This window comes from Pantherophis guttatus, chromosome 6 (genome assembly GCF_059756535.1).
Source record: "Pantherophis guttatus breed Tessera chromosome 6, ASM5975653v1, whole genome shotgun sequence".
NCBI lineage: Eukaryota > Metazoa > Chordata > Lepidosauria > Squamata > Colubridae > Pantherophis > Pantherophis guttatus.
The window spans coordinates 78,544,463-78,562,883 of NC_142068.1; the positions used below are offsets into that span (position 1 = coordinate 78,544,463).

Sequence of the window (18,421 nt, forward strand, 5' to 3'; positions counted from 1 at the left end):
TCTGTACATGCGCAGAGCGTATTTGATGACTTCCGGGCAGGTGGGCGGAGCCTCCCGCCACCGCTACTACCGGTTCTCCTGAACCGGTGCAAACCGGAAGCAACCCACCACTGCTCTGCGCATGTGTGGAGGAGGCGTGCGCGCTCACATTTGCGAATGTGAACTGCAGTCTCCAAAATATAGGACATGTCAATCAGCAAAGTGTCTTAACTCCAAAATTAAGTATTCATCTTAGCTTTTCTTATCGCATTCAGTCATTTCTATGTTTAAAGAACACAACTTGTACAGCTCTCATAATTGGGGAGGCAAATTTTTCAGTAGGTACTCCTTAAAATGGGCCTCCAGGTGGGACTTACAATGTTTTTAATCCCTTCTTGCCCTCTTTTCCTCCTCCAGGAAGTTGTGACGCTAGACGAAGAGACTTTAAACACACCTTGTTACTGCCAGCTGGAACCGAAGTGTTGCCATATCCTGCTAGAACAGCTTGGAACATACGTCCTGGTGGGAGAATCCTATTCTAGGTCAGCCATCAAGAGACTGCAGCTGGCCATCTTTGCTCCCACCCTCTGTACTTCATTGGAATACAATCTCAAAGTATATTGCTTGGAGGACACACCTGATGCTTTAAAGGTAATGCCTAGCTGAGGTTCTTCCTTCTTTCCCCTTCCCTGCCCTCTGTCCTATCAATAAATAATTCATACTTTTCTTGCACATACACAAACAGATTAATGAAGATTTTAGCAAGGCCTCCTCCATCTGGGGGTTCTCCCAACGTATTGGATTGTAATTCCAGATTTCCTAGTCCATTGCCTAAGCTGTCTGGGTGCGATATGAATTTTATGACAACTCACCTAGAGGACACTGAGTTATGGAAAGTGATTGCAGAACATATTTGTGATCCTATTAAGAAAATCCTCAGACCATAGAGGGCATTTTTCCTTCATGACATTGAATGATGAGTTGCTTATCTTAGACTCTGCAAAGTGATGTTTGCTCCGTACGGCTTTAACGGAGACCTGACATATGTATAATTACAAGGGGGGGAAAATCACAAATGTATCTCATATGGTTTTGTGGATCAAAGCAGCAATGGTGTAATTGGAATTGCGCTTTAATCATCTTTGCCTTGGCTTATCATCCACTATTAAATTTCACCAGCAGCCAGGCAATCACATTGCAGAAGTTGAAATGTAGATGCCTACAAGATCAACACAAAGTTTTACCAATTGAGCTATTTTCCATTGGTATATCTATAAGGCGCGGTGGCTTAATGGTTTAATGAAGATGGAGATGGTCGCAGCTCTGGCGGTTTGAGTCCTAGCAAGTGGGTGGTGGGATGAGCTCCCATCACTTGCCTCAGTTTATACCCACCTTGCTGTTCGAAAGCATGTTCTATGCGAGTAGATAAAATAGGTAGCACATTGATGGGGAGACGAGCTGGTGCTCTGTGCAGGTAGGCAGATTCCTGATGGCTCTGAACATTCCCGGTTGTACCACTGCTTGCAAGGCAGCTCCAGGAAGGGTGGAGCCCTTGGGTGAAGCTGAAGGAAAAGCCGCTCATCTTTCTCTGTGATGTAAAGCTGGCTTGCCCTCCTGTGGCACATCTTGGGAAGAGCGCATTTCCTATAATAGGGTTGGTACCTTGGCAAGCCGTAGGTACTTAGTACTTTGCAATAGCATTGGGGTCTCCTGGCTACTATAATAGTGCCATACGCTAATAATAATAATTGATATATCTATGTATGTCCTTCAATGAGAGAAATAGAGGTGGATATAATTATTAGAGCTTCCAGACCCAAAAGTCTTCAAAACAGGACCTTCAGTTATTAGACCAACTTCCTCAGTCTATTGTCATTCTTTGTTTCACTGGACTCATCCCAATCTGTATGGCCAATGATCAAGGATTAGGTCATACATTTGTAATGGAGGAGGTAGACAGTATTAGATCTGGGAAATTTTGCATAAGACTTCATTTAAATTACATCAAATAATAAAAATAGATTTATATCTGAACCACCCTTACCTCCTGAAATGCACAAGAATTTAAGTTCCTAATACATGTTCTAAATTTCTTTGTGCATTTTCATTAGGACCGGAGAAGGGGACGATGTGTCCCATAAACTAAAGATTAGTTCATCATGTGTAAAAGTTGCTGGATTTCTCTACGTATATTCTTGTGTTCCATAGAAATGCATTGAGTTTGCATAATGTTACATATGCAAACAATTAAAGTGGTGATCGAAAGATTATCCATTTTTGAATTTTCATCTTTAAATACCTGCCCCTTTTAGAAACGCTTTTGTCTTTGTTTCCTACTTCTATATGCTTAGCTTTCCCATATTTTTTAAAAAAAAGCTATAATAACTTATTCAAGAAAATTGGTTGCTTAGTACTTCTTGTCCAGCTCTCTCGTTTGTACTTATTTTAGACTTCTCTGCCCCAAAGAAGTCTTGCTGATAATCCAAGCATGCAGTGTGACTTAGAAAAGTAGTGACTCAGGGGAACAAAACAGCCTGATGCAATGAGTTGAAAAGTGACCCAGAGTTTAGTTTCAATAATAAGTTCCTTTAACCCATTCCTTAGGGATCAGCCCTGACATTTTCCATGAAGCTCCCAGGAGGAGAAAGGAAGTATTGCAGGACCTATTTTGTGTCCTAGTTTGAAGATTATAAGAAAAAGTAACTCTTAGTTTTTCATAGTTTTTTGCACGGCAAATACATTTTTCCTATTATTACTAATCAAACATTTTAGCAAGGGGTTCTCTGTCCAGTTGCTGGGTTAGCATAGCCATGGTGGGTGTGGCCTAGTCGGCCTCCTGAGGCTTTCCTCGAGCCTCCAGGAGGGCGAAAACGGCCTCCCGTTTCTGGCCTTGCCATAATTCCGGTAGGCCTGTTTTTCGCCTTCCCCGAGCCTCCGCACATGCCCTGCACTTACCTCATCCAAAACGGGCTGTGTGGAGACTCCTGGGAGGGGTGGGGTGGGCGGGGCCAGCCAAGAGTGGGATTTGGGGGTTCTCCGAACTGCACAGAATCTTAGCTAGAGGCTCTTCAACCAAGGAAAATTTGAGAAAGGAGATGAATTTTCCTGTTTAAAATATTTCTTAAGTCATCAAAGTCATAGACAAGCGCTGAAAATCACATTATTCCATTGCCTTTGACTTAGGATAAGAACCTTTCATAATCTACATTGCATACAGGTAGTTCTCCACTTACAACAGTTCATTTGGAACAGTCAGCTGGAGAAGGGCGGTATACAAATTAAAACAAATAAATTAAAACAAATAAATTTAGTGATCATTCCAAGTTACAATGGCACTGAAAAAAAGTGACTTATGACCATTTTTCATACTTACCACCATTGCCGCATCTCCATGGTCACATGATCAAAATTCAGCTCCTTGGCAACTGGTTCATATTTATGATGGTTGCAGTGTCCCGGGGTTATTTGATCAGCTTTTGCGAACTTCTGACATCATGACCAAATGCTCTCTGATGGATGGCAATTTTGGATGTAGTAAACTGTATATCTGATTGTATCTGTTCAGGAAAACTGAATTAGCTACTTATTATGATCTTTCATCATAAGGAGGGACGCAGTGGCTCAGTGGCTAAGACACTGAGCTTGTTGATCGAAAGGTCAGCAGTTCAGTGGTTCGAATCCCTAGTATTAACGCGTAATGGGGTGAGCTCCCATTACTTGTCCCAGCTTCTACCAACCTAGAAGTTCGAAAGCACGTTAAAAAAATGCAAGTAGAAAAATAGGTGGGAAGGTAACAGCGTTCCGTGCGCCTTTGGCATTTAGTCATGCCAGCCACATGACCACGGAGACGTCTTCGGACAGCGCTGGCTCTTCGGCTTTGAAACGGAGATGAGCACCACCCCCTGGAGTCAGGAATGACTAGCACATATGTGCGAGGGGAACCTTTACCTTTATGATCTTTCAGTTGCACTTTAATTCCCTACTTTTCAGGGTTCAAGAGAAATATAAAAAAAATGATTCATAATCCCTGTGTAAGTTGGTAAATAACCACTTAATGGTGTGTCAAGCACATTCTTGGCCTGCAGAAGATTTCACATCAGTCTTTGGATAAAAGATGTCAAATTGTATGACCGTGAGGAAGTCACTAGCCTGACCTGTCTGATGGCCACTGCCAGTCTGTCTTGATTTGGTCAGGTTCTGGCCTAAATATGGGTTTTTTCTCTATAAGGTCTTCATCTAATTAATGTAATGGCATCATTTATCATTTTAACATCCCCTTCCAGCTTCCAATGTCAAGAGGTGATCTGAAGGCTATGGAACCAAGGAACACACATTCTGATTTGCATTTGTATATGACCCAGTCTGCCCTTGATAGCAAGTCACAAGTTAAACAAGTCCAGAATAGGTTTTCTTGTGATTTTTAATATAGCCGAGTTTTCTTTGTGATCAAAGTGTAAAGGCCAGTTATGAAGAAACCACCAGAAACTGCTTAGTTGCTATTCCTCTGAAAATACCTATTGTCAAGTTATTTTCAAAGCCTATCAATAACGTTAGCATCACTTTGCATGCCTAATGAAAGTGACCTATCATTCTTAATGAAGTATAAATCTCCATCTGCCTCCATCTACCAACCAGAGTGATTAGTTCCAGCAATCAACACACCAAGCTGGTATTTCGGGCGTTATTGTGTTCTGCGTTTTAACCTTGATGTCACAATTGGCACTCAACCTCTCCACTCCCATCCCAACCCCCAGGTTAAAATAGCTTTTTTTTTAAAAAAAGGACTCTGGAAATTATCTTTTTCCATTTTTAATAAAGGACATGGCTCAAGAAATCGAAGGTGGTAATGGTTATATACGAGGAATGGAGGTGAATGCCTTCAGGCAGTGAGCTCTACCTGTTCGCTCCCCGAATAAAACTTTGATCAGGATAACGTTGTGAAGGTTGCAAATATAACATGGGTGCTTTCATTATTGCTATTTTTTATTATTATTTTTAGGGAAGGGAGAAAACTGCATTATGAAGAAGACTATGTAAATGAGCTGAAATAAATAAGTCGTAATGAGATTATTGATGTTCCCAAGTGAACATTGGTTTGGTTTGAGTTATGGCACATGAGGGCATGGCATACTAGTATAGCTGGATGGGATTGAGTTAAATTTAGCATCTGCACGTTTGACAGGCTTTAGAGCAGGGCACTCCAAACTTGGCAACTTTTAAAACTGGTGGACTTCAATTCTCAGAATTCCGCAGCCAGCAGGGCTGGCTGGAGAATTCTGGGAGTTGAAGTCCACCAGTCTTAAAGTTGCCAAGTTTGAAGAGCTCTGCTTTAGAGCATTAGAAAAGATTGCAAAATATTAAGGGATACCTGGTGCCCAAGATAGGCAAAGTCAAGTACTCTTAGAGCAGGGGTGTCAAACTCGATTTCATTGAGGGCCGCATCAGGGTTGTGTTTGACTTTGGGGAGGGAATGGAGGGGGCGTGGCCAGAGTGGACATGGCCAGCTTGGCATCACTCATGTCAGGGACGCCTGTGGTGGCCCAAGCGCTCTGCCAAAGAAAACGGGCTCCTGAGCTCCGTTTTCGGCTGTGACTGCCTCCTGCAACCCTCTGCCAGTGCGGTCCTTCCGAACTCCATTTTCACTGGCAGAGGCACCGCAGGCCACTCCTTCGCTGGTTCCAGGGTGGCTCCATGGGCCAGATCTAAGCACCCCACACCCCGGGCCTTTTTTTTTTTTTTTTTTAAATTTGATTTATATGCCGCCCTTCTCCGAAGACTCAGGGCGGCTTACAATGTGCTCAGCAATAGCCTTCATCCTTTTGTATATTTATACAAAGTCAGCTTATTGCCCCCACAAACTGGGTCCTCATTTCACCTACCTTAGAAAGGATGGAAGGCTGAGTCAATCTTGAGCCTTGGCGAGATTCGAACCCGCAGTAATTGCAGGCAGCTGATCTTAATAACCAGCTTAATAACAGGGTGTCTTAAACCCCTGTACTACCAAGGCCTTGAGTTTGACACCCATGTCTTAGAGAGAGAAAGAGACCTTGCTGTTAACTTGCTCAAACATTTATTGACTTATTCAAAGAGATATCAAGATGCATTTTGTAGACTGCTGGAAATTCACATGTATCAAATACTCCAACAAGCATGGAAACTCAAACTGGAAAACCTAGAAATACAAAGAGTCACATACATCAGCTCTCTTCAACCTGGCATCTCCTGTCTCAGTTGGAACAGGATTTCCCAAACTTTGAAGGTTAGTTTGGCCTTGTTAGACGGAAGTTCTGGGAACTGCCTATCTGGAAGATGCCTCTGAGGAAGGCTATTACAGGGTATATTTATACACCAGCTGTCATGAACTGCAGTCCATTTCATGTCCCTTCTCTGTCTCACCTATTTTGTGTCACTTTCCCAATTAAATTGCTTTCTTTTTTACTTTTCGGTGTTTTTGCTTTTGTTTTGCTTGTCCCATAGGAAGTGCTTGAAATAGAAAGGACTCTTGGCGGCTATCTGTTAGAAGAGCCCAAGCCTCTACTGTTTAAGGACAGTTATCACAATTTGCGCCTCTCAGTTCATGACATCCCTCATTCACTTTGGAGGAGCAAACTCCTAGCCAAATATCAGGTGAGTGCTTTACCTGTCACTTGAACAACAGACTAAGATTCTGATTCCATAGGGCCGTGATGGCGAGCCTATGGCACGTGTGCCAGTGGTGAAATCCAAATTTTTTTTAACTACGGTTCTGTGGGTGTGGTTTGGTGAGCATGGCGTGGCTTGGTGGGCATGGCTTGGTGGGCGTGGCAGGGGAAAGATACTGCAAAATCTCCATTCCCATTCCACTCCAGGGGAAGGATACTGCAAAAATCCCCATTCCTTCCCCACTCCTGGGGGAAGGATACTGCAAAATCTCCATTCCCACCCCACTCTGGGCCAGCCAGAGGTATTTACCGGTTCTCCAAACTACTTAAAATTTCCGCTACTGGTTCTCCAGAACCTGTCAGAACCTGCAGGATTTCATCCCTGACACGTGCCCAAAGTGGCACCCAGAGCCATGTCGCCTGGCACGCACAGCACCACCCGTTCCTATTCCAGATTTCTGACATTTTTTTTTTTTAATTTGATTTGTATACCGCCCTACTCCCGAAGGACTCAGGGCGGTGAACAGCCAACAATAAAATACATAAATACACAAAATTTAAAAACCCGATAAAATCAAATTAAACTTTTTGGCCCAGACAAATTAAAATACCCCAATAATTTAAAAACAGATTAAAATTTACATATTTAAAAAGGGAAGAGATCAGGCCAAGCCCGCTTGATGGAATAAAAAGGTCTTCACAGCACAGCGGAAGGAGCGCAGATCCGGGATCCTCCGTATCTCCGGGGGGAGCTCATTCCAGATGGTAGGTGCCCCCACAGAGAAGGCTCTCCCCCTAGGGGCCGCCAGTCGACACTGTTTGGCTGACGGCACCCGGAGGAGTCCCTCTCTATGAGAGCGTACTGGCCAGTGGGAGGCTATTGGTGGTAGTAGGCGGTCCCGTAAATAACCAGGCCCTAAGCCATGGAGCGCTTTAAAGGTGGTAACCAAAACCTTGAAGCGCACCCGGAAGACCACCAGGAGCCAGTGCAGCTCGCGCAGGAGAGCTGTTACATGGGAGCGCCATGTCGCTCCCATTACCACCCGCGCGGCCGCACTCTGCGCCAGTTGGAGCCTCCGGGTGCTCCTCAAGGGGAGCCCCATGTAGAGAGCATTACAATAGTCCAGGCGGGAGGTGACGAGGGCATGAGTGCACGACGATCAGTGGACATGCATGCATGCACGACGATCAGTGGGCCTTTGTGCGTGCGGCAGTGCCGGAAACTGGAAAAGTTGGTCTTCCATTTTCCTGCGTGATCATGCACGCCAGCCAGCTGATTGTCACGCGTGCATTTGCACCAGAAACCTGGAGGACTGGTTGGCCAGCACACATGCATGTGCCGGAAACCGGAAGTTTATTGTCGGGCAATAGGCAGCTCCTATTCTGGGTTGTGGCCCAGATGACCGCACACGCACTCTCCCTTTTTGGCACTCAGGGCCGAAAAGGTTCACCGGTCAGCGTTCCAGAAAAACCCCAACTCCAAGTAAAGACTCTGAAGCAACATTTTTCAAAGTTCTGTTTACTAGAATAGGTAAACTAGCACATCTGGGAAAACCCGAATCTGAGAGGTCCGGATTTTCCCTCAGTAAATCAAAAACCCCAAAACCATCCCCTCACTCCTCAGTCGATCACATGCTCCAATCAACGTCCGTCCCATCTCGACTCAGCACTCTGACCACTCCTTCTCCAGATGCCGGATCGCCCTGACCTTGACCCACAGGAAGAATGCTATTAAGTCTACAGACAACCCCTCTACTAAACCCCCCTCCTACTTTCCCACACATGAGAAGGTAGCAGCATCGAAGCTTCCGGCCTAATATGGCTTCCAAAGCTGAGATCGCCATCACATCAAAGGGCCTCCTTTGAAATCAACCTTCCTGATGGCTTTGCAAAATTTTCCCACTGCTCTAAAAATACATTCATTAACACATTTCGTTTTCCAAAGTGACTCATAGGAGTCTTTTAGTAGATGGTTCTCAGGAACATGAACACCCAGAAAGCCATTATGTAAACAGCCAGTTGCAATCTCCATCATTATTAGTAAAGAGACTTGTCTTCCTGCTGTATCATAGAAAGAATGTCAGAAAAACTTCTTCACCTGCAAATATCTTGGATTTAAGTGGGAAAGAGTTGCTGAGATTCTCATAACCTCATCCCATTCATCTCAATAAATGTTGCTAAAAACAGTCGGTGAGACTCATGCTTGGAAAGTGGTGGGTATTGCCCCCGGTTCGGACTGGTTCGCAAGAACCGGTAGTAAAACCGGTGGGAGGCCCCTCCCACTGCCCCAGATGTCATCATTGGCGATCTGCGCATGCGCGAATGAAGCGAGCGAGCGCGCACGATCCCGTTGCGAACCAGTAGTAAAGATAAGTAGAACCCACCTCTGAATGTTCCAATATCTAAGGGTCTGCCACAAAGAAGAGGGAGTCAAGCTATTTTCCAAAGCAGGGGTTTCCACCCTTGGCAACTTTACGACTTGTAGACTTCAACTCAGGGGTGAAATCCAGCAGGTTCTAACAGGTTCTAGAGAACCAGTAACAGAAATTTTGAGTAGTTTGGAGAACCAGCAAATGCCACCTCTGGCTGGCCCCAGAGCGGGGTGGGAATCGAGATTTTGCAATATCCTTCCCCTGCCACGCCCACCAAGCCACGCCCACAGAACCGGTAGGGAAAAATTTTGGATTTCACCCATGCTTCAACTCCCAGTATTCCTCAGCCAGCTGACTGAGGAATTCTGGGAGTTGAAGTCCACAAGTCGTAAAGTTGCCAAGGTTGGAAACCCTTGCTCCAAAGCACCTGAAGGCAGGACAAGAAGCAACGGATGGAAACTAATCAAGGAGAGAACCAACTTAGAACCAAGGAGAAATTTCCTGACAGTTAGAACAATTAGCCAGTGGAATGACTTGCCTCCAGAAGTTATGGATGCTCCAGCGCTGGAAGTTTTTAAGAAGAGATTGGAGAACCGTTTGTCTGAAATTATATAGAGTTTCTTGCTAAAGCAGGGGATTGGACTAGAAAACTTCTAAGGTCTCTTCCAATTCTATTATTCTGTTAGTCACTTTCAGTTTTAGGCACTGCCAAAGATCCTGACAAGTTTTTAATCTTGTACATTGGCAAGATTAGAAATATATATATTTACTGATTATCTCAGAAGACTTCAACTGACATGCCTGCCACATCCTTTCCTTCCTCCATGTTTCATAATTCCATCTTGTCCCTTTGCTTCTCCACTCTCCCGTACAACTAAGATGCATGTTCTATAATTACTTGGAAGGAAGACAAGTATGAATGTAAGTGCCCCACCCCAATGCCATATAAATGCAATAAAGGATGTGCCATGCCAAGCTTCTTCATCCTGTAAAACTGGGTTGTGAATTCCAGCTGAAACCAATCTGGAAATTTCTCCTCTGTAGCTCAGAGCAGCCCAATTGACTTATATCAAACACTTACCTTATTCAACACAGTATTCTCTACAGTGACCACTGTCAGTTATCACTGGGGAGCCCACAAGTAAGCAATCACTTAGCATCTAGTAAACAAGACAGAGCCCTTCAATCAAACTACCATATAAAGACTCTAAACCACGGGTGAAATTCACTTACCTTTGCTACCGGTTCGCAAATGTGAGCGCACGCCAGTGGTGGGTTGCTCCCGGTTCGGTCTGGTTCTTGCAAACCGGTAATAATGATGGCAGGAGGCTCCGCCCACTCTCCCGGACATGATCATGAATGATTTGTGCATGCACAGAAGCGCACACACGCGCTCCTGTTGCAAACCGGAAGTGGAGGTAAGTAGAACCCACCCCTGTCACGTGCACCTCCTCCACGCATGCGCAGAGCCTTGATGACAGGACATGATGACATCCGGGCAGGTGGGCAGAGCCTCCCGCCACCTGCGCTACCACTTCACCCCGAGCCATAGAGAACCAGCTGAATTTCACCACTGCTCTAAACCTTGTTCTTTGCTTCTGCTTGCCTGGAATTTGATATGAAGAGAAAATACACAGGATTGTTTTGGTTTAGGGTCTGGTTTTTTTTTTTTTTTAAAGGACCCATCTGTAAATTTCCAGAGTGGTGACATGTTGTGGCACACATTTGTTCATCTTTTCTGTTACTTTTCTATTTCCTTCAGGAAATCCCTTTCTATCACATTTGGAGTGGTAGTCAGAGAGCACTACACTGCACCTTCAGTCTTGAGAGATACAGCCCAGCTACTGCTGAACTTACTTGCAAAATCTGTGTTCGGCAAGTTGAAGGAGAAGGGCAGATATTTCAATTACATATTACACTTGGAGAGGTAAGCAAGGGGAACTCGGATAAGAAAAGCAAATGAATGAATGAAAGAGACAAAAGGAACAGGATATTTAATAATGGGCCTAGCACAGGGGTGAAATGCTACTGGTTTGGACCGGTTTGCCTGAACCGGTAGTAATAAAAGCTACAGGTTCGGGCAAAGCGGTAGTAAAAAAAATGCTACCAGTTCAGACAAACCGGTATTTCCAATGATCAGCTGTGCCGCGTGATTTATATTATCCTGCTTTCTAGTGAATCTAAATCGTGCGGCACAGCTGTTTCCCCCCCCTGCTGTTCTACTTACCTTAGAAAAGGCTTCATAATCCTCCTTTATCAGTGCTGCGCGGTAGCACCTGCGATGCGCCTGTGTGCAAAGCGCGAGTTTGGCACGCACCACGCATGCGCATGCACAGCAAACAGGTAGCGAAGTGAACTGGTAGCAGACTTCAGAATATTTCACTCCTGGCCTAGTAGTTTCTCTGAAACATTATATTGGCCAGATACAATCGGTAAAATATGCGCTAATGTTCATGTTAGGTTCCTCTAATGCAGCAGTTCTCAACTTTAAGATGAATGGATTTCAATTCCCACAATTCCGTAGTCAGCATTCTAGTTAGGGAATTTTAGGAGTTGGAGTCCACACAACTTAAATTTACCAATATTGACAAACACTGCTCTAATGTTTAATTTCAGCCACGACTCACTTCCACTTCTGCTGTTCCAAATATCATTACTATTATATGGGCAGTTAAAGAAAATCGTATTTCTTATTGTCTGCTAACATCTCTTTGATACATCCATCCCTATTCTACTGGATATTAACAATATAGCCTGTTCTTTCATGTAACTCTTCTTGCTTGTGTATCTGGCTCACACAACCTGTTGGAAATTTTAAATATCCATTTCAGTGTTTTTATTTTAATTCTGGACAAAGTATTTTTGCTGAAACTTTTTCGGAAAGCTCAAGAACCAAGAAGAGGGTAGTAACTATTTAAATCTCAGCCCTGAAGCCTTCCTGTACTTCTGAGATCATTGGTGTTTAGCCAGTTACATACAGATTTGTATTTCCTATTAAAGTTGTGGTAGGAAGTGCATTATTGAAAACATTTCAAAACCAACCAACCAACCTCCCTTCCCCCTGCAGGCTAATTTGAGATTCCTGTCCTAATCTCGAAGGCCCATTATAGTTCAGCCATGCATGGCATTATTAGATAGCTGTTTCCTTCTGCACTCACTGAGGCAGGATAATTTGATGGTGCTGTGAAGATCACCATTTATTTTTAAGACATGATACCCTTCACGTTCCTATTATTTTGGTTTTTAGCATTTGGTAGTTTTCCTAGCGCGTTTTACTGACTGCTTTTTTTTTTCCCTTTCAAATGCTTCTGACTTTGTTTGCCTAGTACATGGCAAACAAACAAAACAAAAAAAATCAAAATTTTGTTCTGTGGCAGGAGCAAAGCCGCAGCTAATGTAGTTAGAGGGTGTGTTGTGCTGGCAAATATTTAACAACCAATTCTGCCGGCTTCATTGCTGTTGCTGGCCACCAAACAGCTGATCAGCATACTGGGAATCCTGGCTCAGTTCTCCTCTGAACAGGCTTGCAAAATTCCAGAAAATGTAAACATCAGTACTCACAAGCCAGTAGAAGCCAGCTCCAATACTATTATGTACTGGTTGCAACGAAACAAGATGGGACCATTTTCACACATGAAGCTGATATGGGCAGCGGTGGGCTGCTGCCGGTTTGGACCGGTTCTAGCAAACCGGTAGTTCCAACCATCAGATAGCCCCACCCACCTGCACCCGCCCTATCCTGTCCTATATTTTCTTCTTTCTGGCTCAGCTGATTCACGGGGCCCAGCTGATTTCCACACCTCCGCTGTTCTACTGACTGGGGCTGCCTTAGAAGTTAAGCAGCTGAGCTTCAAATTGCTGTATTTTGAACGCTGCACTCAAGTGCGTTAGTGCATCATAGAACCGGTTCTTAAACTAGTTGCAGTCCACCACTGGATATGGGCCTTTAAACTTTTCTTGTGTTACTTCTCTAGACGTTTGTCCATTGTTTCAGTGACTAAAAACCAAAATAGAAACATTTGTTGTATGCACATATGTATATATGCCTCCCAGCAAATACAGTATGTGGTTTCTGGTTATAGTGAATCTTTCAATATCCTTCTTGAAAGTGCCAGAAGGCAGACCAATTGTGGCCTGAGAATATTATTTGTTTTTTCTAGCACATGTTATGGATCATGGCTCTCATTGATCTTGAGAGATTATGAGACAGTTTGGGATCCATAAATGATAAAATGGAGCTTATCATGTTTTTAAAAATTGCCATCTTTATCCAATTAATCACTGCCTCCCATTTTGTTTTGTTATAAGAGCTCCACTTCCTTTTACATAATAATATATACTAATTATTTCCATAACAACAAATTTATCTAATCAGCAAAATCCAAAGTCACCGTTTTATTTATTTATTTATTTATTTGGTCCACCTCAAGCACAAAGTCCAGAAGCAGTTTCCAAGTGGAAACAAAGTTATCTATATTCTTTTCTTTAATTAAAGCAGTCAATTTAGCCACCTCTGCTAACTTCATTAGCTTTTGCAACCAGTCAGCCGTTGTAGGAATTAAAGTATCTTTCCATTTTTGTGCATAGAACTATATAAAAGTAAAAAATTGAGACTGTATGTTATTATCCTATTCTACTAAAAAGAGTCAGAAGTCAATGCTTTTCTTTCTTTTTCCTGTTTTCCTCTACACTTTTTCCTCTTCCTGTTTCCCTCCCTTACTTTCCCATTGTTTTCATTTTTCTTCGTGTTTTTTATTTTGGTAAACTAATAAAAATTTCAAATTTCAAAGAACTCCAGCTCCTTTGATGCCTTGCGGTCCTACGCTGGCGGTGCCATGACAACCCAGCTTGGACCACACGCCTTCAAGATTCCTCTGTCCATACGGCAGAAAATCTGCAACAGTCTTGATGCTCCTAACTCTAGAGGGAATGACTGGCGGCTCCTTGCCCAAAAGCTTTCCATGGATCGGTGAGTTTTACTTCAATGCTTTGATTGCCCCACAGGAATTAAACCAGCCAAGGAAGTTAGTTAATTTGCATTCATTGTATTCTTTGAAGTTGTTTGGTCATTTAAGCCCCTAACTTGCACTGTTGAGAACCAATTCATTTAGATGCCGTAATTTGGCTTAATGATATGATGTGATGAATAGCTTATGATGAATAGCCACCTACATTGCTTTTACCCATTTTGCCAATATCAGAATTCTTGCCTACAATACTGAAGGGGTTTATAAAGTCACTGGTGGAGTTTTACTAGTAGGCCAAGACCCAAAGGTGCTTTTCCAAAAAGCAACTGGACTTTGTATATCCTTGAAGACATTTCGCTTCTCATCCAAGTTCTCAGATGAGAAGCATGTTTTTCAAGGAAAAACAAAGTCTAGTTGCCTTTTGAAAAAGCACCCTTGGGACAACCATGGCCTGGATGACTGAGAATCTCCTTGGACATTTTAGTAGGCCAAGAAGCTATGGTCAACATAACCACTTTGATTAGAAACAGAGATACAAATGGATCCAACTTTGATGATGTTCTGGAGATGTTTGAATACCTGGGCATTCTCCCTGGGCTTGGTGTAGTTATGGCACCTGTAAGGTCCTTTTTCTTTTGATATATATGGTTAGTTCTCCAAGATGTGCAGTTTTTATTTTTTGCTTTCATTTTCCCCTCCTTTTTTAAAGTGTGGGCTGCCATAAGATATCTGAGGTCAGGCAGCCTCTAAGACATAAATAGAACTACCACCGTGTTTCCCCCAAAATAAGACTGGGTCTTATATTAATTTTTGCTCCAAAAAAATGCATTAGGGCTTACTTTCTGGTTAGGTCTTATTTTGGGGGGAAATACAGTACTAAATGCATCCATTTGGCTGACAATCTTATCTGGGACTTATTTTGGGGGTAGGGCTTATATTACGAGCATCCTGAAAAATCATGCTAGGACTTATTTTCCGGTTGGGTCTTATTTTTCGGTGAAACAGGGTCCAAAGGCAGAAAAGGTAGATTAAGTTCAATAGTCCCTCTTGAACAAGATTATCTATGTTTAATCTTCAAAGGCTGGTCTTAAAACTATAAGGTTCTAAACAATTCACATCCAGATTACCTGTGATAATATCTCTTTTAATATTTATCAATCTGGACCCGCTACAACATCAAGAAAGGGTCTCTTGTATGTTCAGCAGATGGCTACCTGGGTTCGGTAATAACCTTCTTGGCAATGGAATGTCCTTCCCATAATATTCACCTGAAGCCTACACTCTAGTATTTTTAGCCTCAAATCAACTTTTTTTGCAGTCAAATGTTTCAGGAAATGTTTTAAAGTCAATTTGGAGATCATCAGGGCTTTCTTATTCTTTTTTAAATTGTTGGTTGAACTTTATTCAATTGCTCTATAGTTGAACAGTTGTACGAGTGAGGTGCAGTTGTAATGGAAGTTTTAACACCATTGCCATTTATGGATATCATGTTTTACACTTTACAAACTAGAACAGACCCCTACTGGATGTACAGAATGGAAACTCTGAAAATACACTCCTACATAATAAAATCCGTTCTCAGAGAATCTAAGAGTAGTAGAATTGGGCAGAAACACTATATAATATTCTTTTCCCATTTTGCATTCTTCATATTATTATGGCTTTAAATATATATATTTTTGTCAGCTTGCCTGTAATAATAAAAGGAAAAAAATAGGAACTTAAACATAGAAATCGGTTAATAAATTAGCTGAGCTTATAAGGTGTGTGAATGCATTTACCTTTGGTTGCCCATCGTTACTTAGCTTTTATTATTTTTGTTATTTTATTTTTATCATATGATATTTTTTGCTGTATCAGTCACCAGAGTTGGTTTGTGAGATGGATGGCTAGATAAACCTAAATCATCATCACCAGCCCAAAGTTACAATTGCTTGGAAATAAATCCTACTGAATTCTAAAGCAATTTATTTATATTATTGGGCTGTGCTTTCACTTGAACAACGTTTACCTGGAGTCCTAGATGTATATGAAGAATTATTTCATACGTTCCTTGAAATAATGTTTATAAATCCTAAAGGCAGTATGATGCAGTTGTTATGTTTTAGCTGATTTATTGACAGGGGATGCTTAAATAAAACATTTCATCCCCATGATTTTTCCTTGGTCCTTAATATTTTTATTTTATAGTCTCATATTTTTCTCCACTGGCCTTCTTACAAAAACCACTTTGGTCCTGAAAATAATTACGATTTCAGGGCTCTGGTTTCATGGCGGTATGGATTTAATCAGGGTGCTAGTCTGCTTATGTGAACAATGGCTTCAGAACAGAATATTTCAATAATATTGAAGATTGATGCTGAAGGTCAAAGTTGATATTTATAAGCTCTCCTACTCTCTATCTTATTTAGGTACCTAAATTTCTTTGCCACCAAAGCCAGCCCAACGGGGGTGATCCTGGACTTATGGGAAGCTCAACATCAAGACGATGGAGATCTTAACACTCTGGCTAGTGCCTTGGAAGAGATGGGCAAGAGTGAGATGCTGGTTGTCATGGCAACAGAAGGAGAGTGTTGATGCAGCTGTTGGAGACTTCCAGCCACGTGGAGGATTGAGTAAGAGAGGGACAGGAAAAAAAAACTTAAAGAGAAAAAAAGCTCTTTGGAACCAGTGGGAAACAGTTGCAAAGAAGGAGCAGAGCCAAGGCGCTGAAGGATTCAACTCAGGTTCCTTCTCCTTCTCATACTCCTCCCTCCTGAAATCACAATCAGCCTTAGAAATTGCGGAGTTTACAAGCAATCCAAGTGTTAAAGACTCCTTCCTCCTATTCCTCACAGCCTTTGGATTACAGCTTGAAAGCAATGCATCATTGCTAATGGTGACCACAGCCTCAGGCAGCAGTGTCTTCTCCAAATCTCTGTTGTCTCTTGTGTGGCTTATTTATGAGGGCTGCTGGAATCTGGGCTGTTAATTTGTTTGGTTCTTTGTTGATCTCTTTTTGACTTTCTCTTTTCCCATTCCCTACTTTGCTCTTATTTCTTCTTTTCTGGCGTTTATGCTTTGAAGAGTTGAGTACAATTTAGTAACGACAACTCCTGTCAGACGCTTCCAACAGCTTAAAATACACACACGTACAAGGGAAAAAAATGGAAATCCGTTTCTTAGGAAACGCAAGTAAATGTATTATCCAGATCCTTGGATGCATCCTTTTTTTAAAATATATATATATATATATATAAATATATATTAAGAATCTTTCATCTATGTGAGAGCAAGAATATCTTGGCACTCAAAGAGAAAGAGAGAGAGAGAAAGAGAGAAAGAGAGACTTTTGGCGGTAAATTTAAAAATGGTCAATGTATGTGAGGGGTGTCAAACTGGCGGCCCACAGGCTGGATGCGTCACATGTAGGCCACACTCACCCCAGCTCCGCGAATGGGGAAAACGTTGCAAAACATCACGTCTTGGCAACATGATGCAGTTAGTTTGACACCCATGATATACCGTATTTTTGGACTATAAAATGCACTTTTTTGTCTCCCAAAAGCGGGTGAAAATGTCTGTGTGTCTTACAGACCGAATATTGCTGAAGCCCACCCCCCTCCCCCTCCGGCTGTTTTTTTGCCTCCACATGTTTTCAGGTTGTTTTTGGCCTTTTTCAGGCCTTTTTTCAGCCCGTTTTTGAGATTTTTTTCAGCCCGTTTTCAAGGCTTTTTTGGCCCATTTTTTCTGAAAAAATGGGCCGAAAAAAGCCTCAAAAACGGGCCAAAGAAAGCCTCACAAACAGGCCAAAAAAGCCCCCAAAACGGGCTGAAAAAAGCCCCAAAAATGAGCTGAAAAAAGCCTCGAAAACAGGCCAAAAAAAGCCCCCCCAAAAGCCTCAAAAACGGGCCAAAGAAAGCCTCACAAACAGGCCAAAAAAGCCCCAAAAACGGGCTGAAAAAAGCCCCAAAAATGAGCTGAAAAAAGCCTCGAAAACAGGCCAAAAAAGCTCCCCAAAAAGCCTCGAAAATGGGCCAAAAAAGCTGAAAAATGGGCCGAAAAAAGCTCCAAAAACAGGCCGCAAAAAGCCCCAGAAATGGGCTGAAACAAGCCTTGAAAATGGGCCCCAAAAATGCTGGAAAAGGCCCAAAAATGGGGCGCACGGAGGCCAATTTTTTGTTGTTCTCCTCTTCTAAATTTAGGTGGGTCTTATAGTCCGAAAAATACAGTATGTGTTCATCTCTGAAGCTTGGTGAGGTAGGATTGCTGATAGGATTAGAGAAAAAATGAGGGTCTGAAAGGACAAATTGTGTCCTTTTTCACATGGTGTTTAATTTTTTATTATTATTATTATAGTTCACCATAGTAACAAGATTGCCAGAGTGTGGGAACAAGCTAGCAACCCACTCATAACAAACTGACTTTTGAAAATGTAGCTGTAATGTGGGGCCAGATGTAAAGGCCTACAATAATGAGACAT

The 18,421-nt window shown here is 42.5% G+C and overlaps 1 protein-coding gene across 2 annotated transcripts in view; it reads left to right on the forward strand.

Moving 5' to 3' along the window:
• Nucleotides 1-17,151, forward strand: part of UNC5B (unc-5 netrin receptor B) — a 261,779-nt gene extending 244,628 nt beyond the window's left edge. For both annotated transcript variants that reach the window (XM_060682249.2, XM_060682250.2), the window contains 5 exons: nt 397-630; nt 6,457-6,606; nt 10,755-10,919; nt 13,783-13,961; nt 16,371-17,151. In XM_060682249.2, coding sequence (XP_060538232.1) covers nt 397-630; nt 6,457-6,606; nt 10,755-10,919; nt 13,783-13,961; nt 16,371-16,536 — 894 coding nt within the window. In that variant the 3' untranslated portion in view covers nt 16,537-17,151. The remainder of the gene's footprint in view (nt 1-396; nt 631-6,456; nt 6,607-10,754; nt 10,920-13,782; nt 13,962-16,370) is intronic.
• The last annotated feature ends 1,270 nt before the right edge of the window (nt 17,152-18,421 follow it).